The sequence below is a fragment of the Globicephala melas genome, chromosome 5 (genome assembly GCF_963455315.2).
Source record: "Globicephala melas chromosome 5, mGloMel1.2, whole genome shotgun sequence".
In the NCBI taxonomy this organism is placed as follows: domain Eukaryota; kingdom Metazoa; phylum Chordata; class Mammalia; order Artiodactyla; family Delphinidae; genus Globicephala; species Globicephala melas.
Window position 1 is genome coordinate 102,768,825 of NC_083318.1, and position 27,041 is coordinate 102,795,865.

The 27,041-nt window shown below is 35.8% G+C and overlaps 1 protein-coding gene across 3 annotated transcripts in view; it reads left to right on the top strand.

Moving 5' to 3' along the window:
- The window catches only part of ARHGAP24 (Rho GTPase activating protein 24), a 422,684-nt gene that overhangs the window by 361,809 nt on the left and 33,834 nt on the right, over positions 1 to 27,041 (top strand). For all 3 annotated transcript variants that reach the window (XM_030846995.3, XM_030846996.3, XM_030846999.3), the window contains one exon: positions 7,548 to 7,755. In XM_030846995.3, coding sequence (XP_030702855.1) covers positions 7,548 to 7,755 — 208 coding nt within the window. The remainder of the gene's footprint in view (positions 1 to 7,547; positions 7,756 to 27,041) is intronic.

A 27,041-nucleotide genomic window follows, 5' to 3' on the forward strand; every position in this document is an offset into this window, starting at 1 on the left:
ATTATTACTTATCTTTTTCTGCTAGTTCAGAGACAGTAGTGAATTAAAATAGAATATCTTTACAGAGGTGGTGGATAACACCAGCATTTTCTTTAAAGTAATTTAAAGTATTCTGATCTGTCCTCAGAACCTATTTTTCCCTGTATATGCAGATGGTATGTTTATAAGTGAAAATGTTAATACATTAAGTGATGGTTAACCTTAAAGCATAAAAAAGTTAATGTATATGTTGTAGTCACATTTATCAAAATTGATTTGTCCAACAGAATGCTACTATCCAAATCCATATAATTTTAAATGGTGCTATAAATGAGTAGCTCATTAATTCACATGTCAAAGTTTTACAGAGCATCTACCAAGTGATTTTGGGGGTGAGAAGGCAAACAAAACAAGTTTCCTGGAATCTATGAGTTCACAGATTCCTTGAAGATAAAGAAACATATAAAATAAGTAATTACTTAATCTGTAATAAGCACTACAACAAATTATATACGAAGTCTGAGGAGTTTATGAATAAAAGACTCACCATGGACTCATCTGGAAAGGCAGTGATTCATCTGAACTACATGAAATCAGATTTAGTCTTTGGAAGTTTATGGAAAGACATTTTCTCTTACATGATCCTAAAAGAGTAGTCGGCATCCCTATGGGAAAAAAATGTCTGAATTGAATTAACATAACGTAGTGGAAAAGGAAGACTTTTAGAGTCATATAGACCTGTGTTTATACCCCAGATCTACCACTTTCTAGATATGTGACTTCAAGTCACCTAGCATCTCTGAGTCTATTTGTAGAAGGGAGATGTCCTTGCGGAATATTTGTGAGTGTCAAATAAGAAAATACATGTATATTGCATGGCTTGGTACCTGGATGTAAATGGTGAGTATAATTCCTCTGCTGGTCTAAGACCAATGCTATTGGGTCACTATTATCACATTATTATACTTGCTTATTTTTTTCAAGCCTTTATTTTTCTCCAGTCTGACTACAAGGAGAGTCAAGATTTTACCATATATTCATTGGTTATTATAGATTCTGAGCTTCTTGAATTAAGTTTTCTATCCATAGAAGATTTGTTGGCTGCTTAGAAAGTGCTAGTAACAGACTGAAGTAAGCTTTGGCTGTCTTTGTTTCTTAGTTCTGTACTAAATTGGATGTCTTTTATTTTTATTTGTCCATTTACCATGGGCAAATGTTCATTTTTAATTGAATATTATTACAATCCTGGTGACACCGCGACTTATTCTGTTAGCAGGGTTGTAGTAAGCAGAAGGATAAGTAAAAGCAAATTCTCTATATGACTTAGCATGTAATCTATGGCATGGAAGGGACAGGGAACTCTGAAAAATAACTGATAATAGAAAATTTAAGTAGTAACCGAGAAGTTATCTAACTTCTGCCTTTTTCATCAACAAATCAAATACTTTTTTGTTTTCACGTTTTTATAGGAATCAGTGCCACAACCTGAGAAGTCTTGATAAGTTTCATTTTACCTTGGAGTTAGTCATTTATTTCCTCTAATTGAGGAGATGAAGTATTTTATTTTAATGCATGCATTAATTCTACAAATGTTTATGGAACACTCAATCCTTACCCACTTTGGTGTTAAGTTCCAGGGAGCAAGAGAGTTTACCTATGTGTCTTAATCCATTCAGGCTGCTATAACAAAATGCCACAGACTGGGTAGCTTCTAAACAACAGGAATTTATTTCTCATGGTTCTGGAGGTTGACTGAGACTGAGATCAGGCCAGCATGGTTGGGATCTGGTGAGAGCCCTCTTCTGGGTTGCAGACTGTCTACTTCTTGTTGTATTCGCAAGGGGCTGAAAGGGAAGGAGTGAGAGAGCTCTCTGGGGTCCCTTTTATGAAGATACTAATCCCACTCATGAGGGCCCTGCCCTCATGACCTAATCACCTCTCAAAGTCCCTACCTACTAAAACCATTACCATAGGCATTAGATTTTCAACATAGGAGTTTGGAAGGGACACAAACATTCAGACCGTGACACTATGGTAGACGGAGTATGAGCCTTGGAGTCTTTCATGTTCCCAGTTCAGTCCTTATGTCTGCAGTACTTTTGGAAATTTACCTAAACCTCCTTTAAGTTTATAGGATAAATATACAGTATAAATTGTTATCCAATATCATTTAGAACAATAATAATAAATGTAAAATAATCGTTTTATTATAATAATTGTGAAAGTACAATCTTCTTTTGACTGGTGAGGGACTAGTCCAGTATGGGTAGGCATTTAAATAAACAATTACAAAGCAATATGTTAAGAAAGCAAAGAAGAAAATAGCAAATTTTGTGTCTGGGATGGGGGTGAGGGAATGTTAGTAAGGACTTAACACAGGAGAGGATGCGAGTTGAATCTTGCAGGATAAGTTTTCCTAGGCTGGCTCATGACAGCAGGACCTACCTTCTAGAAGGAGACGTGAAGATGTAATAAGTCATAATACATATAGGAAACAACAAATAGTTCCTTATAGTTATGGAGTATGTTGTTTGTGAGGAAGCAGCAGTAATGAGCATGGATATGGCACAGTGCCTGGCACAGAAAGGGTGCTACCTAAACATTTGTACTTTGAATAGTGGATGAAGAGGCAGAGATCAGATTGTGGAGAATTTGTATTTCATGAAAAAGAGTTTGGTTGGCCAGGGGGCACCATGGGAAGAAATGAAGCAAAAGAGAGGCATAATCTGATTTAAATATTATTAAGATCACTGTGGCAGCCCTTGCCTGGTTTGGGAACCCAGCTCTATAAAAGTCATTTAAGAAATATTGAGGATCGAGATTGAAAAGAGTATTCTTGAAGGAAAGAATTACGTAAGGTGTGAGAAGTGTCAGGAAGAAGAGTGAAATTGATAGATTTAAAGGGAGTGAGCCATAAAGTAATGCAAAAAATAAATTTGGCTGTCAGTGATTTGGCAACTAGGTAGTTATTGGTAATTATAGAAAAAGCTCTTTTAGTGGAATGACGGTGTCAGAGGCCACATTGTAACAGGTTGACAAGAAGATAGAAAGTGATGAAATGGAGCCAGAGTTATACTTAGTTGGGAATCAAGGAGCAGAGTGAATAAAGGGACAAGGCACAGAGAGTACAAAGATGTTTAGTTTGTATTTATTTATCTTTTAGGATGGGTAGAATTTGAGTATATTTTTTAGATCACACTGAAAAACATCACAGGCTGCCTCTAGCTATTGAGTATATAAATCACACATAAAGGAGAAACCTCACAAATCCAGAAGATATTTAGATTTTCTTTATATTTTTTTCTCTCTCCTGTCTTCCCTCCAGTTGAAACAGCCTCCCACAGATATAATAAAATTACCTGTGCAATTTACTTTCTCAGTCTAGTGGAAAGTCACGTCCTAAGTGATGCTTCATGACACCATCAATGTACTTCCAGGGGAAATATGCAGAAATTCCAAGGATGGTTTTGTTAGGGAATGTGAAACCTCTCTGAGAATTTAAATGGACATAGCTGGAACTGTTTACAAGACTCACACCACAGGGAATATTCTTGTTAATAATCTACTAATCAATGTGTCCTTTTCTCCATGCTGCTAGCTGGGGATAGATCATGACCTTGTGCTTTTTTGTTAATTTTAAAATTGGAAGTTTCACTGCTCCCTCAAAGAAAATTCTAACTAAAGCATCTTTTAAAAAAGAATTCCCCCTACCTTTCTGTACAAAAAAACATTCTCACACAGGAAGTTAACTCACCATCTACCTTTGTAAGTCAGAGATGTTTGGGACATTCTATTTCCAATGCTACAGAATGGGAAGTATACATCTAATCATTACCTAATTCTTTGCAAGACCAGATAAACAGCAGAAAATTACTATTTTCCCCACAGGAATTTCTAAGTATGTGTACATACTGTCTACATTTTTTAAACTCTTTTACATATTTTGTTGCTAAATAGGCATAGCTCTTTATATTAAGGAAATCATTTTGTTGCGCAAGATGCTGAGTTTTTTCCTTCTCCTTTTTTTTTCCCGACTTCCCTCCAAATTTGCCATTTTCTCAACAGAAATCACCACTTCTAGTGTGATGACAGGAATTGAGGTCAGAAAACTAGTAAGAGACGTGTTTCTTCCTCTGTAACTCAATTTTCAGCCATTATACCCACTAGGCAGTATTGTATAATACACAAACAGAGGCTCTGAAATTCAACAGCCTTGATCAAATCCTGGCAACATCTTTTACCAGCCCTGTGACATTCAGCAAGTTACTTAATCACTCTATACTTCCATCTTGTCCTCAGTAAAATGGTGGTACCCACCTCATAGAATGCTGAGAGTTTTAAATGAGAGAAATGCAGGTAAACTTCTAGTACCCATGCCTGGCGTACATAAATACATCCTAACTATTACCATTTTTTAGAGCACAAAAAGGATATGCTATTTTCTTCACTTTTTGAATGTATTAATATTTTAAATTACTAGGAAATGAGGACACATAATAATTGGGATTAAATAAAGTGGAAGAGGACAGGTATTCAGGAACTAGCAAAGATTTTTAAGCCTGACTAAATCTGGATATGGACTTCCATTCTGCCACTTGGTGCTGTGTAACTAACCTTAGGTGATTTATTTAATATCTCTGAGCCCAATTTCCTAAGGTATAAAATAGCTACCTTGTATATTTATTATGGAAACAAGAGAATATATGTCAAGGACTTAGTGCATATTAGGTACCTAATACATGAAAGGATGTTAGGGCTTTTGGCTTTTAGTTTCTTACTATACCTGTTAAGAAAATTCTTATCATATAGGCAAGCCTATATGTAACAAGGGGAGAAAAAAAACGGAGTGCCCATCTAAAGCAAAAATTACTGTGTCCTTTATCACATCCTTGAGTTTTGGGGAAAAAAGAAATCCTGAGAGTTTTAAGAAAAGAATGTTTGTTTTTCATTACTGCATAAAACCAAATTTTGGAAGTTTGGTTCTCATTTGTAGCGCTCATAGAAGTTGAACTGGAACATCTTTAGTAGATTTTCTGCTGGATTTAGGGAGAAACCTTATGTAATGTATCAGTCCAAAAGAATAAGTAAAAAATCAGATATGTAAGATTTATTCCCAAATGTTAACATTATGTTTTTTGGTTTTTGGTTTTTTTTGCGGTACACGGGCCTCTCACTGTTGTGGCCTCTCCCGTTGTGGAGCACATGCTCCGGACGGGCAGGCTCAGCGACCATGGCTCACGGGCCCAGCCGCTCCACGGCATGCGGGATCTTCTCGGACCGGGGCACGAACCCGCGTGCCCTGCATCGGCAGGCGGACTCTCAACCACTGCGCCACCAGGGAAGCCCAACATTATGTTTTAATATAATTTATAAGTGCCTCTGAAAGGCTATCTCCTCAATTTTGGCAGGATAGAACCAAACATCCCAAGAACTTCAGGGGAAAAGATATGGTATTCTTCATTCATAACCAATTTTCAAGCTTTGTTATTAAAATACTAGAAGAGCTTCAAAATCATTATCACCACTTCATACAGAAATGAGCATTGTTGCAAATAACCGAAAACCCAGTGAATGGTGACTTATACAGGGGCTTATTTTTCTCACATTGAAAAAAAATCTCCAAGGAGTTGCTGCTGGTATTGGGTCAGTGGTTCAGTGATTTCAGCCCCGTTATCTCTGTGGATCTTTCAGCCTTTCCCTCGTGGCTGTTGCCTAATGGTCAAAAGATGACTGTTAGTCACAGGTAGCATGTCCAAGTTCAAGATGGAAAAAGTCATGATTGGCAATTCCAGCTATATCTTTCTCTTTCATCAAGATAAACAAGTCTTCCTAGAGACTCCAGAAGACTCTTGGGAAGTAGGAGAAGTATTTAATTTTCCAGCCACGAAAATAAAAATAACAAGAGAAAATAGGGGTGTGAATATCTGTTGAGTTAGGGGAAAGTGTTTAACACACCGTTATAGAGAAACTGCTTGTTCCAAAGTCTACAAACTAAGCTAATTTCTAATTCTGTTTTATATGCATTTGACTATTAATAACAGGTAACTCAATCTTTTTTCCTAGAAGGAATATATGGATACCATTAGTGCCAGATTTGATACCAGGTGTACAATAGTTTGGTTTGTTGTTGTATTATTGTTTCTACTTAGGCTAAGAATATTCTCTTTGGTAGCAAGTGTTTATTGCTTGGAATGTGATGGTTTTGCATTACTGAATCCATACATAAATTATTTTACATATAGGGAGGTAAAGCATATGTTCTTACTATTAAATTCTGAACCTGATGTTTTTGAAATATTCCCCAAACATTCTGGAGTCTTACATAGTTTCAACATGGGACACTCATTTTTCTTCCCCTTTTATGAAAATCATAAGATCATTAAAGCCACCCCGTCTGGAAACATTGGAATCACATTTGCTTTGGCTCTTTTTCTCCCTCTTTTCTCATTGGTTGATCATTTTTCCAAATTACCAACTGATAATAATATATTTTAGAGGCATTGTTTCTTTTTTTTTTTTTTTTTTTGCGGGGTACGCGGGTGTCTCACTGTTGTGGCCTCTCCCGTTGTGGAGCACAGGCTCCGGACGCGCAGGCTCAGCGACCATGGCTCACGGGCCCAGCCGCTCTGCGTCATGTGGGATCTTCCCGGACCGGGGCACGAACCCGTGCTCCCTGCATCGGCAGACGGACTCTCAACCACGGCGCCACCAGGGAAGCCCCGAGGCACTGTTTCTTAATCAGTGGGGTACCAAATGCATGCACCAAGAAATGCATCATTTGTAGGTAATTAAAAATCATTAAAAATCATTGATAAAACTGATCAAAATTGTTTTGATTTTTATTACCCCCATGTGCTGACAATTCTAGGCAATGTGTAATCATATATGCCTCCCTGTTAGGACAAACCACCATGACCCTGTCTCCTCACTTTTAGTATGCACTGCTTCGTATTTCCAATACTTCTCTTTCCAATAAATTAATAGTTTAATATTTTAAAGAGCCAACACTGTCTGAAATATTTTATATGGATGAAAATTCTGCATTTCTTTTCATGGTTTTATCCCTTTAATTATAATCATGGCATCATCTCTTGATTGAAAAAAAAGGGTGAACAGAGACATGAATAATATTTAAACTAAATGAAAATTGGACATAAATTTACACTTGTAACAGAAGTAGAATTTGACTATTATCTACAGAATATTTCTGTTTTTAAGTTTTTGGATATGTTTTTTCCCAAAAGGAAAAAATAAAAGAAAACCCAAAACTGAAATTATGTTTATTGCAATATTTCTTATTTCAAAGTGGATATCTCAAACTCCGTATTTCCATTTCAGTTTTGGGCTAAATATGGAATACAGGGGGAAAGGACAGCACAAGGTAAACACTTTTCATTTGAAGAATTGTACATAATGAATTTAATTCTGTAATAATGTTAAGTACCAGACGTGAAATGCTTGCTAGCATTCCAATCTTTCTTTTTCCTTTACATTGAGTTTTAAAAGAAAGCAAACAAAGTGAGAAAAGATGAATTTCTCAAATTCATTGTGATCCTTTATTTCTCCAGGCATTTTTGGACAGAAACTGGAAGATACTGTCCGTTATGAGAAGAGATACGGACACCGTCTGGCTCCAATGTTGGTGGAACAGTGCGTGGACTTTATCCGACAAAGGGGGCTGAAGGAAGAGGGTCTCTTCCGACTGCCGGGCCAGGCTAACCTTGTCAAGGAGCTGCAGGATGCCTTTGACTGTGGAGAGAAGCCATCCTTTGACAGGTAGATTTCAAGTTTTCACTAACCATCCTTCACTGAGACACTCAAACTCAACCAAAAGGTTGCAGTAAACTGAGATGACATAATCTTAATTGATGTTGTAACAGTTTAGAAGATGGATTATATGGCCTCACAAAGTTGGATTGTTTTTAAGTTACAGAGTCAAAAATTTGATACTTTAGATGTCTTTCTCTGCCATACTCCCCCCCCACCTTAAAATATTATTATTTATTCTTTTCCTTTGGCCCTAAATTAAAACTGTATTAAACTTTTACATTGGAAAAGTAAATTTTCAGAATAGGAGTCTTCTCTTGTTTGATGTTTCTTTGAATTCTTTCAGCTAAGGGATATTAAAAGTGTTGATAAACAGAGATTGGGATATTGGCAATGTAATTAAAAGCATTACATTTTTAAATATATAGCTCCATCTTAATCTAAAATAGATTTGCAAAGAAACAAGGAGAAGTATATAGTATGATGAAATTCAGGAAATAATGGAAGTTGCAGAGAAGAATGCATAAAGCATCCATAACTCCACTAACTGAGTTGAACACTGATAATATTTTGTAAATTACCTCTTCCTGTTCAATTTTTTTAATTCAGTAGAAAAATATAGTCATTTATCCTAATATTATTAACTCAACATTTGTAGCAGGGTTTTTTTCATATCAAGAGTTGAAAAATGCCCTTTTATTCCAGCATATTCTAACTTAACATCTGATCATTGCCAACCTCTGTAAGCATAATTTTTAATAACTATTTCACTCTATAGGTATATTGTTCATAATTGCTTCAATAAATTTGGACATTTAAGTCGTGACTTTATTACTATTACAAGTAATGTTGTAGTGAGTACACAATTGATATAAATATTTTCTATTTTTGGAATATTTTTTCAGGAGAGATTCTCAGTATTGGACTTGTGGATAAGAATAGTTTTGATACTTGAAAATTGCCTGCTTAAGTAGTATTTCTCTTTGAAAGTATAGAATTATCGTGTGGATAGACAGATCTACAGGACAGATAGACAAGAAGACTCTTGAATACATGATATGAGATAAAGGAAGCATCATTGAGAGTATGGGCTTGTTCCAATCCAAAAAATTCATGGTAACTCATTTGATGCCCCTTTACTGGTCACATTAACAAAACCCCGAACAGTGATACAATCATGCTGGCAAGGTGTGTTGAGGTAGGTGCCCTGATGGTGAGAGTACAGATCATCATAGTCTTTCTAAAGAAATTTGGTAATGTATTTCAAGACCCTTTAAGCAGGAAAGTCCAGTCCTAGAAAAAAATCAGATATGTGGAAAAAAATGAAGCACAAAGTTGCTTATTACAATTTCCATAATAGTGAAGAATGAACTCCAATCTATTATCTCTAGCAATAGACTGTGGTTAATATAATATAATAAAATGTTATTCACTTATTAAAATTTTGGGAAAATGCTGATTAGATAATAAGTAGAAAAATTAGACAGGATAAATTAATTGATCAAAATGCCACCTTTTTACAAAAAGTGTCACAGTTTATGAAGATTCATAAATTCCCTCTGAGAGAGAAAAATTAAATGTGGTGGTAAAGAAATGAATTCAAAACTAGGGTCAGAGAACAAATTTCAAAAATGCAGATATATTTTTGGTTGGGGAGCCACATGTCTTATTCTATACTTTGGAAAAAAAAAAAAAAAGATCCGCAGCTCCATAGTTCAGGCCTGTCCGCAAGATATAAACAATGGTTTATCTAGGAGAAATGTAATTTTTTGTTCCAAAATTAGAAAAAAGTTTGTCAATGGAATCCTCAAAATAAAATATCAGATTATGGGATAAACAACATCCTGTACAATGAACTCATGTGACATTGAAAAATTTCAGTGGTCTTTTTCTTTACATTTATGTATGGCCTAAATATATGCAGATGACCTTAATAGCAAAATTTATCTATTAAAAGTTCTTTTGACACAGGCATTTAAAATTTGGTTCTTTTAACAGCTCTTTGCTAATATGTGCAATTTAGGGGGATATTTTATATATTTAAGGATACTTGTGAAAGATGTGCCCTGTAAGCAAAATTATTCCTCTGTAACTATAGGCTGACAATGAACTTTATATAAAATGTGATCCCAGTTAAGAAAAATGTATTTTTTTGTATAAAAATGGATCAGTTCATAGAGACTAAAGAAAATATAACAAAAGATAAACATTAATTTTGTGGAATAATGAATGACCTTCTCCCCTTTTTTATACTGTAAATTCAGTAACTATACATTACTTTTTTTTTTTTTTTTGCGGTACGCGGGCCTCTCACTGCTGTGGCCCCTCCCGCTGCGGAGCACAGGCTCCGGACGCGCAGGCTCAGCGGCCATGGCTCACGGGTCCAGCCGCTCCGCGGCATGTGGGATCTTCCCGGACCGGGGCACGAACCCGTGTCCCCTGCATTGGCAGGCAGACAACCACTGCGCCACCAGGGAAGCCCTGCATTACTTTTATAATCAGAAATTTAATGAGAAAGATCTTTAATTAATTTCATGCTGCACAAAAATTTCCTTATCTTTTGATAATTTCTGAAGTGTAACTACAGAAACTCCCCATTTACTAGAAAATCTGTAAAAGAGAGTTACAGAGAGTATTTCAGCATCAGAAACAATATGGTAACATTGCTAGTATGCTTTGAGAAAAAGGAGTGTCATTTGTTTCCTCAGTCATTCACTGGTTCAGGTTTCTACACTGGTGTATTAAACCACCCCAAAACTGTGTGGCATAAGCAATAACAACCAATCATTTGTTTATAAATCAGCAATTTAGGCAGACCTTGGCAAGGATGTGCTCATTTCTCCACTACATAGTGTTGGTTCATGTAGATCAGTTAGGTCTGAAGGATCTAAGATATGGCTTCACTCACATGTCCGTAGCATTGTCTGAGGTGACTAAGGTAGCTGAAGGCTGCATGGTCCTTTACGTCCCTCTCTCTGTCTCTCTCTGTCTGTCTGTCTCTCTCTCTCTGTAGTCTCACATCCGATAGTGGGTCTCTTCATGCAACTTTTGTCTCTAGCAGATTAGTCAGATCAAGTGACATTAAGGCTCAGGGTTCTAAGAGAGTAAAGCTGGAAGCTTATAAGCATTGCATTGCTCAAAGCAAGTCACGAGACAGGGCCAGCCTAGATTTTGGGGAAGGGAAATAAACTCCAGAACTTAATGGAAAGAAGTGGCAAGCATATACAGAGAAGGAAAAATTTGTGAGACACTATTTTAGGAGAAAATCACTATAGCTTTAAAGTCTAGAAATCAAGTGGAGTAAATTCCCTAACTTTGTTCTTTTTCAAGATTATTTTGTATATTCTAGGTCATTTGCATATCTGTAAAACATTTAGTATAAGTTTGTCAGTTTCTACAAAAAATCCTATTAGGATTTTGATAGAAACTTCATTGAATCTAGAAATCTATCCATCTAGAAAAGTGACATCTTAAAAATATGAAATCTTCTAATCCTTGAACATAGCCCATCTCTACATGTCATTAGGACTTTTTGTATTTCAGCAATACAAAATTGTATTGTAATTTTCATTGTAAGATCTTGCTCCATTTTGCTAAATTTATCCTTAACTATTTAATGTTTATAAATGCACCTGTAAATAGTATTATTTTTTATGTTTAATTTTCTAGTTGCTTACTGCTAGATTATACAAATATGATTTTTTATATAGAGATTTTTCCTATAAACTTGGCAAATTTATTTATAAATGCTACAGGGTCCTTCTAGATCCCTTAGGATTTTCTCTATGCATGATCTTGTTGACTGTATATGAGAGTATTATTTCTTCCTTTTCAATAAGCTTTGCATTCCTCCTTCTTAATTTTCTGTATTTGCTAAGAACTATTCTGCAATAGTAGTGAGTGGATATACGTTTTGTATATGTAGAGGGAAGTTTTTAGTCTTTTGCTATTACTCATGATGGTAGCTATAAGTTTTGTGTAGATGCCCTTTATCAGGTTTGAAAATGTTCTTATATTTCTAGTTTACTGACAGTTTTAATAATGACAGACAATTGAATTTGATCAAATCTACTTTTTCTGCATTTATTGCAGAAATTATCTGGTTTGTCTGTTTTATTATGTTAATGAGGTGAATTTCAAATGTTAAACCAACTTTGCATTCCTAAGATAAACCACTTTTGGTTGTTATGTATTACTCTTTTAATATATTGACGTATCTGACTTGGAAATAACTTGTTGAGGATTTTTGGACCCGTATTCATCAGGGCTATTGACCTAGCAACTTCTTTTCTTGGAATGCATTTGACTAGTTTTGTTATCAAAGAAATTCTGGCCTCAAAAGTAGGCCAGAAAATGTTCCCTCAACCTCTGTTTTCAGAAAAATTGTATGTAGTTTGTATTATTTCCTCCGTAAGTCTTGGGTAAAATTTACCAGTGACATCCTTAGAGGTGAGGTGAAACAGGTTGATCCTGAATAGCCCAGTAGGTTATAATAAGAAATTTAGTTTTTATTCAAAGAGATATGGAAATCCATTGAAAGATATTTAACAAGCAAATGGAATAATTTTATTTACATGTTAAGAAGAAAAGGTCACTCTGTGAGGGAAAACTAATATTTTCTACTACTCCACCCACAGAACACTTCTGACACCAAATGTGTGGGTTTTCCGTAAGAAGCAATTCTCCAGTTCTTGGTAGACACCCACTGAGTGTCCTACGATTTAATCAATTCTGGCACTAACTGCCCAGAGTTAGTGCAGACCCCACAGGTTAAGGGCTCATTTCCACAAATCTGCCCCCCTCCTACTTCAGGTACCAATTACAAGTCCCAGGTTGCCACCTGTAGTTCTGACCAACTAGCCATAAACCTGAGGTTCCTCAAGATCAATCATTTGCTAGAATAGCTCACAGAACTCAGGAAAACAGTTCAGTTACTAGATTACTGGTTTATTATGAAAGGATACAACTCAGGAACACAGATGCAAGAGATGCATAGGGAGGAATGGGGTAGGGGCTCAGAGCTTCCATGCCCTCGCCAGACGTACCACCCTCCTGGCACTATGACGTGTTCACTAACCTAGAAGCTTTCCAAACCTCTTCAGTGAGGGTATTTTTATGAAGGCTTCATTATATAGGCATGATTGATTAAACCCTTAGGCTAAAGCTCCAACCTTCTAATTACCTGATTGGTTTCTCTGGCAACCACCCTTCACTCACCCCACCCTCCATCATCCTTATGGGCTTTCTCAAGGATGCCTTAACATAAATTCAGGCATGGTTGAAAGGGGCTTGGTATGAATAACAAAGACTTCCCTTTCACCTTCCTCACTCCAGAATTATTTTAGGAACTGGGGATAAAAAACAAATATTATAACAAAAGACACTTCTATTACTCTTATAAGTTAGGAAATTACAAGGGTTTTAGGAGCTCTGACCAGGAGCTAGGGATAAAACCCAAAATACATCATGGTATCACAATCTGGCAATCTGAATATGCTTGTATTGACAAATAAATTGTTAAGCTTGAGTCTTTCAGTAGTAGGGAGGCAGAAATACAAATTACTGGATCTGCTGATTTTCAAAAAAGGATTTCCAGATCCATGGACAGTGAAATAAAAAGAAAAGAGTAATGTATTTGTGGCCAAATGTAATTGCAAACTACATTCTTAGGGAATAAATAATCCATAATTTCCCAAGGAGAGTATATTATTTTTGGAAATGTGTCCAAGTAGAGTATTCTGCCCCATCTGCTGTTTTAGTTACTTGACTGAGTTTAAACTTTCTCATGACCAAGTCCCAGTTCAGGTTTCAGTTTTTGGGATGTGAAGACAAACTACCTGGGAACATTTTCTAGTTCAGGTTAAACTCACCAGTGTTCACCATCAAAGTGATCTAAAAAAGAATGTAAGTTAAAAAATGCAGATCATGCATAATGTTTTGAGTAGATATTAGTATATAAAGCAAAGTACAGAAATTTTTCTTTGTGAAATATGTTAAAGAACGACAATGAATAAGTATTTTCTCTTATTCTAATAAAGTTTATATCTCACTAAAGGGTCAACTGGATTTAGCTATCATCTTTACATTTATTAAAACCTGGAAAGAAATTCCCACAGGAATTCTGCAAAGATAATCTCTAATTTTAATATTAAGACCTATTATTATTGTAACTCTAACATTAAGCTCTAAAATTTGAATTTTAAAACAAACTTTTTAAATACCATTTTAAAATTATAAAAATATGGTGTTATTAAAATTTAATGTAAATATTATTAAAATCATATTTTAAATTATAACATTTTCTTTATACAATTTAGAATATAGAAGAATATAAGAAAGAAAGATGACTATTTCAAAATTAAACAACTCAGAGAGCTCTTTCTATATATATAAATAAGTAGATATAGAGACTTAAATATAGAGATATATCTAAATACAGATATATATATACACACACACACACACACAATTACTGGAATCACACAGTTTTTACATCTTGCTTTTCTTGTTAACATTACATCATAAACAACTTTCCATGTCACTAAGTAGTTTTCGCAAACATGATTTCAGGGACAGTATAGTAATTCATCCTATCATTATATTGGTTTGTGTTATGGGAGAAGAGAAAGATGGTTTGAGAAAAAAGAAATTAAAACATACACGACTTGAATTTAGAGAGATTGCAAGTGCATGTGCCAGTTTTTATGAAACCATGTACTTTCTGCTCTTCTTTAATTATATCAAATGCTATTTTCCCAGTTCTGAGGTTCAAGTTTGAGACTTTTACGTACGCATGACTTATCAGTTAGATGATGTATTCCCATAGACTCCTTGACCAAAGTGAATTCTGAGAGAAAGGACACTCTCATTGACCTGAAAGAATTTGTATTTAATCAGTTTATGTCAACTGTAAAAAACAACAGATGTTGGAGTTCCTAACCTTTCTTTTCTTCAATATTTCTGTTTAGAAGTGAAAAAAATTAAAATATAACATTTTATATTAAACTTCCCCACTTTGAAGGGACAAAAATGAAATGCAGAATGTGTAAAATCAGATTAGAAGCAAAGTGTTTTTTCATTTCCAAAGCTCTCCGGATGGTATCAGCTGTTAAAGAAGACACAGTTTCGAAGAGCTGGGAAGGTAGGGTCAAAAATGGTCATGTGGGTGTCACCATCGTAGCATTAACTGCTCAGCAACAAAATAACTATGCACTTACAACAAAGCATTCAAGAGCAAGGACAGAAGCCTGGAGAAGCCAGTGATTCTACACACTGTCCAAGAATCCCATAAAACAGCTGCTGTCCGAGGTACCCCAGCTGCCCTCCCTTATACTGAGTTCACTCTGTCCTCTTCCCTCCTCTTCTCCTGTGTTTATTTTTTTATTTGTTTTGGTGACTGACAGGATTACAAAACAAACTGCAAGTCTACAGAGATAAGATGAAAAAAAAAAGCCTAAAATTTAGAGGCAGAAAACCCAGACACATTTTAATTTTATCGTCTGGGTAGCGATATAGCTTTGAGCATTACTGACTTGAGTTGTGAAAAGTGAACTTGAAAGGGAGAGCACTATAGACACAGAAGAGATTCTCAAACATTATTTTGTATAAGAATGACCAAGAGAGAGAACTCAAGATTCAGATGCCCAGAACCCACTCGCTCTCATTCTGATTTAAAACGTTTGAGGATACCTAGGAATCTTCATTTCAAACAAAACCCCAGGTAATTCTTTTTTTTAATTATTTTTTTATGTAGCAGGTTCTTATTAATCTATTTTATACATATTAGTGTATATATGTCAATCCCAATTTCCCAATTCATCCCACCACCACCACCTTCACCACCGCCGCCGTGCCTACCAACCCCCCACTTTCCCCCTTTGGTGTCCATACGTTTGTTCTTTTTACCTGTGTCTCTATTTCTGCCTTGCACCATTTTTCTGCACCATTTTTCTAGATTCCACATGTATGCGTTAATATATGATATTTGTTTTCTGACTTACTTCACTTTGTATGACTGTCTCTAGGTCCATTCCACATCTCTACAAATGACCCAATTTCATTCCCTTTTATGGCTGAGTACTATTCCATTGTATATATGTACCACATCTTCTTTATCCATTCGTTTGTCTATGGGCATTTAGGTTGCTTCCATGACCTGGCTATTGTAAATAATGCTGCAATGAACATTGGGGTGCATGTGTCTTTTTGAATTATGGTTTTCTCTGGGTATATGCCCAGTAGTGGGATTGCTGGATCATATGGTACTTCTATTTTTAGTATTTTAAGGAACGACCATACTGTTCTCCATAGTGGCTGTATCAATTTACATTCCCACCAACAGTGCAAGAGGATTCCCTTTTCTCCACACCCTCTCCAACATTTGTTGTTTGTAGATTTTTTGATAATGTCCATTCTAACTGGTGTGAGGTGATACCTCATTGTAGTTTTGATTTGCATTTCTCTGATAATTAGTGATGTTGAGCAGCTTTTCAGGTGCCTCTTGGCCATCTGTATGTCTTCTGGGGAGAAATATCCATTTAGGTCTTCTGCTCATATTTTGATTGGGTTGTTTTCCTAATATTGAGCTGCATGAGCTGTTTATATATTTTGGAGATTAATCCTTTGTCCGATGATTCATTTGCAAATATTTTCTCCCATTCTGAGGGTAGTCTTTTCGTCTTGTTTATGGTTTCCTTTGCTGTGCAACAGCTTTGACGTTTCACTAGGTCCCATTTGTTTATTTTTGTTTTTATTTTCATTACTCTAGGAGGTGGGTCAGAAAAGATCTTGCTGTGATTTATGTCAAAGAGTGTTTTTCTTATGTTTTCCTCTAAGAGTTTTATAGTGTCTTAAACTTAAAACTTACTGGAATAAGTAAGTTTTATAGGTCTTACATTTTATAGGTCTTACATTTAGGTCTTTAATCCATTTTGAATTTATTTTTGTGTATGGTATTAGGGAGTGTTCTAACTTCATTCTTTTATATGTAGCTGTCCAGTTTTCCCAGCAGTACTTATTGAAGAGGCTGTCTTTTCTCCGTTGTATATTCTTGCCTCCTTTGTCAAAAATAAAGTGACCGTAGGTGCGTGGGTTTATCTCTGGGCTTTCTTTCCTCTTCCATTGATCTATATCTCTGTTTTTTGCCAGTACCATATTGTCTTGATTACTGTAGCTTTGTAGTATAGTCTGAAGTCAGGGAGTCTGATTCCTCCAGCTCCGTTTTTTTCCCTCAACAATGCTTTGGCTATTTGGAGTCTTTTGTGTCTCCATAAAAATTTTAAGAGTTTTTGTTCTAGTTCTGTAAAAAATGCCATTGGTAATTTGATAGGGATTGCATTGAATCTGTAGATTGCTATGGGTAGTATAGTCAGTCATTTTCACAATGTTGATTTTTCCAATCCAAGAACATGGTCTATCTCTCCATATGTTTGTGTCATCTTTGATTTCTTTCATCAGTGTCTTATAGTTTTCCGAGTACAGGTCTTTTGTCTCCTTAGGTAGGTTTATTCCTAGGTATTTTATTCTTTTTGTTGCAGTTGTAAATGGGAGTGTTTCCTTAATTTCTCCTTCAGATTTTTCATCATTAGTGTATAGGAATGCCAGAGATTTCTGTGCATTAATTTTTTATCCTGCAATTTTACCAAATTCATTGATTAGCTCTAGTAGTTTTCAGGTAGCATCTTTAAGATTCTCTATGTAGAGTATCATGTCATCTGCAAACAGGGACAGTTTTACCTTTTCTTTTTCAATTTGTATTCCTTTTATTTCTTTTTCTTCTCTGATTGTCATAGCTAGGACTTCGAGAACTATGTTGAATAACAGTGGTGAGAGTGGACATCCTTGTCTTGTCCTGAACTTAGAGGAAATGCTTTCAGTTTTTCACCATTGAGAATGATGTTGGCTGTGGGTTTGTCATATATGGCCTTTATTATGTTGAGGTAGTTCCCTCTATGCCCACTTTCTGGAGAGCTTTCATCATAAGTGGTGTTGAATTTTGTCAAAAGCTTTTTCTGCATCTACTGAGATGATCATATGGTTTTTCTCCTTCAATTTGTTAATATGGTATATCACATTGATTGATTTGTGTATATTGGAGAATCCTTGCATCCCTGGGATAAATCTCACTTGATCATGGTGTATGATCCTTTTAATGTGTTGTTGGATTCTGTTTGCTAGTATTTTGTTGAGGATTTTTGCATCTATATTCATCAGTGATATTGGTCTGTAATTTTCTTTTCTTGTAGTATCTTTGTCTGGTTTTGGTATCAGGGTGATGGTGGCCTTGTAGAGTGAGTTTGGGAGTGTTCCTTCCTCTGCAATTTTTTGGAAGATATTGAGAAGGATCGGTGTTAGCTCTTCTCTAAATGTTTGGTAGAATTCACCTGTGAAGCCATCTGGTCCTGGGTTTTTGTTTGTTGGAAGATTTTAATCACAGTTTCCATTTCAGTGCTCGTGATTGGTCTGTTCATATTTTCTATTTCTTCCTGTCTCAGTCTTGGAAAGTTATATCTTTCTAAGAATTTGTCCATTTCTTCCAGGTTGTCCATTTTAATGACTTAGAGTTGCTTGTAGTAGTCTCTTATGATGCTTTGTATTTCTTCAGTGTCCATTGTAACTTCTTTTTCTTTTCTAATTTTATTGATTTGTGTTCTCTCCATCTTTTTCTTGATGAGTCTGGCTAAAGGTTTATCAATTTTGTTTATCTTCTCAAAGAACCAGCTTTTAATTCTATTGATCTTTGCTCTTGTTTGCTTTGTTTCTATTTCATTTATTTCTGTTCTGATCTTTATGACTCTTTCCCTCTACTACCTTTGGGTTTTGTTTGTTCTTCTTTCTCTGGTTCCTTTAGGTGTCAGGTTAGATTGTTTATTTGAGATTTTTCTTGTTTCTTGAGGTAGGATTGTATTGCTATAACTTCCCTGTAGAACTGCTTTTGCTGCATCCCATAGGTTTTGGATGATTGTGTTTTTGTTGTCATTTGTCTCTAGGTACTTTTTGATTTCCTCATTGATTTCTTCAGTGATCTTTTGGTTATTTAGTAATGTATTGTTTAGTCTCCACGTGTTTGTGCTTTTTACAGTTTTTTTCCCTGTAATTGATTTCTAATCTCATAGCGTTGCTGTCGGAAAAGATGCTTGATATGATTTCCATTTTCTTAAATTTACCGAGGCTTGATTTGTGCCCCAAGATGTGATCTATCCTGGAGAATATTCCACGTGCACTTGAGAAGGAAGTGTAATCTGCTGTTTTCAGACGGAATGTCCTATGAATATCAATTAAATCTCTCTCGTCTATTGTGTCACTTGAAGCTTGTGTTTCCTTATTAATTTTCTGTCTAGATGATCTGTCCATTGGTGTCAGTGAGATGTTAAAGTCCCCCACTGTTATTGTGTTGCTGTCAATTTCCTCTTTTATAGAAGTTAGCAGTTGCCTTATGTACTAAGATGCTCCTATGTTGGGTGCATATATATTTATAACGTTATATCTTCTTCTTGGATTGATCCCTTGACCATTATGTAGTGTCCTTCCTTGTCTCTTGTAACAGTCTTTATTTTAAAGTCTACTTTATCTCATGAGTGTTGTTACTCCAGCTTTCTTTTGATTTATATTTGCATGGAATATTTTTTTCCATCTCCTCAATTTCAGTCTGTATGTGTCCCTAAGTTTGAAGTGGGTCTCTTGTAGACAGCATATATATGGGTCTTGGTTTTGTAACCATTCAGCAAACCTGTGTCTTTTGGTTGGAGCATTTAATCCATTCATTTTTAAGGTAATTATCTATATATATGTTCCTATTACCATATTCTTAATTGTTATTGGTTTGTTTTTGTAAGTCCTTTTCTTCTCTTGTGGTTCCCACTTAGAGAAGTTCCTTTTGTTGTAGAGCTGGTTTGGTGGTGCTGAATTCTCTTAGCCTTTGCTTGTCTGTAAAGCTTTTGATTTCTCTGTTGAATCTGAATGAGATCCTTGCTGGGTAGAGTAATCTTGGTTGTAGTTTCTTCCCTTTCATCACTTTAAATATATCATGCCACTCCCTTCTGACTTCTAGAACTTCTGCTGAGAAATCAGCTGTTAACCTTATGGGAGTTCCCTTGTATGTTATTTGTCATTTTTCCCTTGTTGCCTTTAATAATTTTTCTTTGCCTTTAATCTTTGTTAATTTGATTATTATGTGTCTCAATGATGTGTCTTTGTGTGTTTCTCCTTGGGTTTATCCCGCCTGGTACTCTCTGCACTTCCTGGACTTGTGTGCCTATTTCCTTTCCCATGTTAAGGAAGTTTTTGACTAAAATCTCTTCAAATATTTTCTCAGGTCCATTCTCTCTCTCCTTCTGGGACCCCTGTAATTAAAATGTTGGTACATTTAATGTTGCCCCAGAAGTCTCTTAGGCTGTCTTCATTTCTTTTCATTCTTTTTTCTTTATTCTGTTCTATGGCAGTGAATTCTACCATTCTGTCTTCCAGGTCACTTATCTGTTCTTCTGCCTCAGTTTCTGCTTGATTCCTTCTAGTGTATTTTTCATTTCACTTATTATGTTGTTCACCTCTGTTTGTTTGTTCTTTAATTCTTCTAGGTGTTTGTTTTTTAATTCTTCTAGGTCTTTGTTAAACATTTCTTGCATCTTCTGGATCTTTGCCTCCATTCTTTTTCTGAGGTCCTGGATTATCTTCACTATCATTATTCCGAATTCTATTTCTGGAAGGTTGCCTATCTCCACTTCATTTAGTTGTTTTTCTGGGGTTTTATCTTTTTCCTTCATCTGGTACAGAGTCCCCTGCCTTTTCATTTTGTTTATCTTTCTGTGAATGTGGTTTTCGTTCCACAGGCTGCAGGATTGTATTTCTTCTTGCTTCTATTGTCTGCCCTCTGGGGGATGAGGCTCTCTGACCCTAGGTAATTCTTATATACATGGTACTCTAACCACAATTTGTGAAATAGTAGCCTGACTATGAGCTGCAAGAGTGTGGGTTAAAGGGAAACTGATCATTTGAAGTGATGTGTCTCAGTTTCCTCATATATGAAATGGAGAAAAAAGTTTAACCTCATGGCACTAATGAAAGCAACATATTATTTCTGACTAAGCTAAGCAGGTCTTACCCTGCTGTGAAAGATAAATTACTTTCTGGGATGTACAGTTTATGTGTAAAATATAAAATTTCTTATCTGCTATAATAGGTCTGAAATTTTAGAACAGCCTGAAAAGTACATCCCTGCACCTATGCTTTGATCCATGTGAAAACTCAAACACTGGGGACTTAGGTAATGCACTACAGGTATAGAGCGTGAATAAAGATCTACTGGTCAGGTCTGATGGAAAAAAGTGAAGAAAGAAAATACTAGCTTAAGGGCATGTGGATAGGTAAAGGGTTGGAAAAGCAAAGAACGACTCCCAGGAGTTTGCCTAAGGCAAGCCCTGAACTTGTAGACAGCAAACTAGCTACCTGTTTTCAGCAACCGAAATGATTTTCCAAAGTTCAGAAAAGGGCCAGCCCTCCAAAGTCCTGGGAAGCTGTTTATCTGTGGTAACTCTTAATGTTTCTATATTTTGATGCAGTTCTTAGATATTATGATGGCTTGACAAGACTGATAACCATTGTCTTAGAGTACTTCTCAAATGTCTGTAATTCACATAGGACCATCCTGACTTTAGCCATATTCATATAACACTTGTACTTGGTTACTGAACTTTTTCTTTAAGTTTATTCACTGTTTTTTAAATCAATTTTGTTGTAAAAGGAACTTGATATCAGTTTTTAGTTGTAAATCAGCACTTGCCATAAATAAAAGTTTAATATAGCACAAATGCAATAGCCACAAAGAGGGTATTAGATGCCATCTGAATACAGCTGCTTTGGGAAGACTCTGACACTTTGGACCTCTGTTTATTTGACGAAAGTGGAGATTGGCACACGCTAGGACCACTTGAACACGTCTCTCATCCCCAACTGATACTTCCTACTTGTTATAATCAGGAGAACTGAAAGGCAATCGAGAATGGGCTAATGGTTCCTACTATGTAATTTAATGTCTCTTAGTGTCCTGTCCGTGTGGCACCTGACTTGGAATAGCCCACGCTTTGGGAAGTACAGTCAGATTGCTCTTTGCTAGCACTGACAGGCCAACTTCCCTGAATGCTTGGCTTCTTATCTAATTTGAACCATGGGTGTAACTTACAAGCGTTCCATGAAACCCCCTTGTAAACATACCAAGGTCTGAAAAATTAATGAGCTTTAAGGGAAAATATTCCATATGTGGAAAATACTCACCTGAATGGATACTTACTAAATATTTTACGTAAGACAGGTTGTTAGCTAGAAATCTGTCATGTTCCATGTGCTTACTCTCTTGGTGATGTATCTAAAAAGTCAGTACATGTGAAGTGGGGGAACTGAATTACACCTTCCTTTCAATTTAGCTTTGAATAAATTTAAGTTCACTTCCAATGAAACCTGATTGAGTGATGAAGAAAAATAGCCAATTAACCAAGAAGTTTCCCAGTATTTGGCATATCTATCAATTGGCATTTGTGTACTTATTTGTAAGGAAGCAGTGTAGGAATTAAGAGTTCAGGCTTTGATAAGAAGCAGGTACCATTTACTACCTATGTTAACAATCTGAGACTAGTTACTTAACTTCTCCAAATTCCTAGTTTCCTCATATGTAAAATGGAAATAACACTTAACCTCCCCAGAGCTGTTGTATTCATGAATTTAAAAATAAAACAAAATGGAACAAAAACACCAGGAGTAAGTGGTACAGAGTGAAGAAGACACTTAGCACATTTATTGTCATTGTAAGTATCATGATGTTGGTGATGATGGTTTTAACATTTTGTATGACAAGGAAAAGTAATATCCTGAACCCATAAATACAGAAACTAGTGCTTAACCATAAACTCTTAAGTGTTTTTAATCCAGAATATCTTCATTTCTGTTTTGAAATCTCCAAAACAATTCCTACTGAAAGAAATCAGATACCTATAATGTTTTATGTTCTGAAAGTGTGTTTTTGTGTGTCTTGTAAGTCAGATTGTAAATATTCTTGCATGAGTTTGGTGAAAGTACATCCCTTAAAGGTATATATTTTCTAAAATAAATTTATTGAGTCATATTTTACATATCATGCAGTTCGCCAATTTCAAGGATACAATTCAATGATTTTTAACAAATTTACTTAGTTATGCAACCATTACCATATATTGGTTTTAGCACATTTTCATCACCCAAATGTCTTTTATACCATTTACTGTTATTTCCAGCAGCCCTTCCTCCCCAGGCAACCACTAATGTACTTACTTTCTGTCTCTATAGATTTTCCCTTTTCTGGACATTTTATATAAATAGAATTATTCAATACATGGTCTCTTGCATCCAGCTTTTTTCTCTTAGCATAATGCTTTTGAGGTTTGTCCATGTTATAGTATGTATCAATAGTTTGTTCCTTTGCATTGATGAATATAATTTTTTTTTATTTTATTTATTTTTGGCAGTGTTGGGTCTTCGTTTCTGTGCGAGGACTTTCTCTAGTTGCGGTGAGCAGGGGCCACTCTTCATCACGGTGCGCCGGCCTCTCACTACCGTGGCCTCTCTTGTTGCGGAGCACAGGCTCCAGACTCACAGGCTCATAGTTGTGGCTCACGGGCCTAGTTGCTCCTTGGCATGTGGTATCTTCCCAGACCAGGGCTCGAACCCCTGTCCCCTGCATTAGCAGGCAGATTCTCAACCACTGTGCCACCAGGGAAGCCCCAGTTAATAGAATTTTATATTGTAGATATACTACAGTTTGTTTATTCATTCATCAGTTGGTTGATATTTAAGTAGTTTCTGTTTTTTGGCTTTTATGAAGAATGCTGCTGTGAACATGCATGTACAAGTTTGTTTTTTTTTTTTTTGCGGTACGCGGGCCTCTCACTGTTGTGGCCTCTCCCATTGCGGAGCAACAGGCTCCAGACGCGCAGACTCAGCGGCCATGGCTCACGGGCACAGCCGCTCCACGGCATGTGGGATCTTCCCAGACCGGGGCACGAACCCATGTCCCCTGCATCGGCAGGCGGACTCTCAACCACTGCGCCACCAGGGAAGCCCTGCATGTACAAGTTTTTGTGTGGACATGTTTTCATTTCTCTTGGGTGTATACCTAGAAGTAGAATTGCTAGGTCTATGTTTAACATTTGGGGAATTGCCAAACTGTTTCCCAAAGTGGCTGAAACATTTTATATTTCTACCAACAATCTATGAGTGTTCCAATTTTTTATCCTAGCCACTCTGGTGAATGTGAAATGGTATCTCATTGTTGTTTGAGTTTGCATTTCCTTAATGACAGCTGATGTTGTGTATCTTTTTATGTGCTTATGAGCCATTCATGTATACACTTTAGAAGGCATATGGTTTTTAAATGTTTGATTTTTCTGGTTATCTTGATAATTTATTATAAGGAAATGGTTGAAAAATTGCTAAAGAATCAAAATAGTGTTCTGGGAATTGAGATAAACATCTGTGATATCATGAGAGTATGCATATGCATACTCATGAGGATCTCACTGTGGATATTCATTTAAAACTCTGTATGTATAAAGTAAAATTCTACATGTATGACTACAATATGAACTCAAAGAAAGTAGAGAATTTTGACTCTTGATCACCTTTTTTATCCCTAGCATCTAGAACAGTGTCTGACACAATGTAGGCATTCAATATATCTTTCTTAAATAAATGGATACAAGGAGTATATTTTGAATATATTTGTTGGGTAAAAGAGTGCAAATATTTCTGATATCTCAATAAGTAGACAACTCATGCTTTTATTTTCATAGATTAGAATTCAGGAAATTTGAAAAATGTCATGTTTCAAAACAACTTCTAAAATTCTGTTAAAATATCATTTTTGTCAACTCAAGCAAAATGCCTGCCGATGTTAATGTGGAGTCATAATCTTATGAATGGGAACACAATTTCATACAAGCCACAAATCTAAATTAAAACCAGTACCTTTACTTGTTTTGTATTCCAGAAATGCTCCATGAATATGGATGCATTATACTTCCAAAGTGAAGTAGCTTTTGATTTATAACAAAACAACAACGAAAAATAAAAACACCCCCCCTAACTTCTGCTCAATACAATTTGTTTGTCTCTCTTCTTCCCGCTTATACTGACCTCTCTTAAATATAGTCCTAGTGGATAACAGCACTAATATAATATATATCTGTATACGTGGTAGCAAAGTATCCTTTCCAACAAAGAGCATGACAGCATTTATTAGTAGGAGATTCACAATAAATACATAATTGGATCCTTTTAAAGTTTTTTAGTCTTTCCCCCAATACGTATATATACACACAAATTAATAAACTGGAATGGTATCATTTTAGCTCTTATGTGGAGAATGCTTTTGTGTTGTAATAAAAGACTGTTGAAGTGTTCAGAGGAGGAGCATGTTCTGCGTGGACTTGAACAGTTTGGGTGTTGATTTTGTAGATTCATCTGGATATGCCAGAAAACCCTTTTAAGTTCCCTCTAGCACCATGAGTTACAGATTCAACAGTGTAAAATTAGGCATTTCTTTATTCATCTCCTTTATAACAGGGGTCCCCAGCTCCGGGGCCGTGGACCTGTACTGGTCCGCAGCCTGTTAGGAACCGGTCCGCACAGCAGGAGGTGAGCAGCGGCAGAGCGAAGCTTCATCTGCTGCCCCACCCACCCCCGTTGCTCCCTATCGCCTCGCATTACCGCTTGAACCATTCCCCCGCCTCCGCCCCCGTCCGTGGAAAAACTGTCTTCCGCAAAACCGATCCCTGGTGCCAAAAAAGTTAGGGACCGCTGCTTTATAAGGCACAAAGGTTTTGTTTCCTACCTTATTGACTTTATTAGAAGAAAATAAGTATTCTGGAAAAGAATGTTTGCATCCTTTATTGTTTATCCTAGAATCAGATAATCAAAATTTTCCAGTCTTGTGATGGTTACGAAAGGAAATGAGCAACATGCAAAAGAGTCAGCCTTAAAGATACATTAATAAGAAAAAAACGTTAGATTAAGGAAACTTTGCTATTTAGGTTTCATTAACTAGAAAAATTACCGGTGATATTTAGCTCTGTTTTATTTTTATTTAAAAATGGAAATATTAAATTATATACATGGATTTTAAATGCTGTTGGGGAAACTTAAAAATATATTTTTTCCATAAATATACCCCATCAACATCAGAACATCAGTAATGATTCTCTGGGACATTCTTGGTTGCATAATCTGAAATCTCTCAGGAAAGAAAATTAATTGTTGAATGTATTATGATGATGACATTTCCTTTGTTTCTCCTGAAAATCCATTTGCAGAGTTTAGTAAAGGGAAAAATATGTAGGCAGACAACATAAAATTGTAAAGTAACTCAATACAGCTGTAACTTCTCTATTTTAGCTAAGCCAATTTCATTTGAAGATCATATGAAACTGAAATTACAACCCATAACGTTTTAAGTCCAGGGTACAATTGAAACAAGCAAGGGTTATGTGATAAAGTCTCTGGTACATACAATTACCAATGTAAAGACATGAAAACTAGTAGAGCCACAGAGGTTTCTCTGTGAAAGAATCCTTTGCATCTGTACATCAGGAGTCAAATGTTAGGAAAGACAGCATATCCCATTTAAGCAAGAAATGTGGAAGATCATCATTTACATCTCATTAGATAATTACATAATCACAGTATACTTACAGAATGTATATTATTCCTTCCAGTTGTCTTTATTTCTGAGCCATTTCTGGAGGAAATGTGAGGTGGGCAACAAGTGTCCTAATCCACCTCTCTCAAACTATAGTCACATAATGCAATGAATAGTAAGTGCTATTTGTTCATTGTAACTTAAAATTTTCTGTAAATGAGTTTTCTTGTGTCTCTTACTATGAGTAGTTTCTTTATATCCACCTGAAAATAAGTCATCTGAATTGATAACAATCTTCTAATTTTTTAAATCATTTATGCAATTCCTGGCATATATTTTACACTTCGTGAATTTAGGAAATTATGTTTCACAGAACAGCCAGAGAAAGTGTTAATGCAATGGATATTATTCCATCGTGACTCCCAACCTAGATTAGGAATGACTATGTTTTTAAAAATCGTGAGCAAATTAACTACTTCTTCCATTAACAGCTATAGATACTCTCTGGAATCTCAAAGGCTTGAGTTTTCTCCTGAGACAATTATGAATAAATTCAATAAAGTTTTACTGGCACTGAGAGAGAACAAAGTCCAACATGCACAGTCAATCAAGGAGAGCCTTGATTCATTTTCTTCAT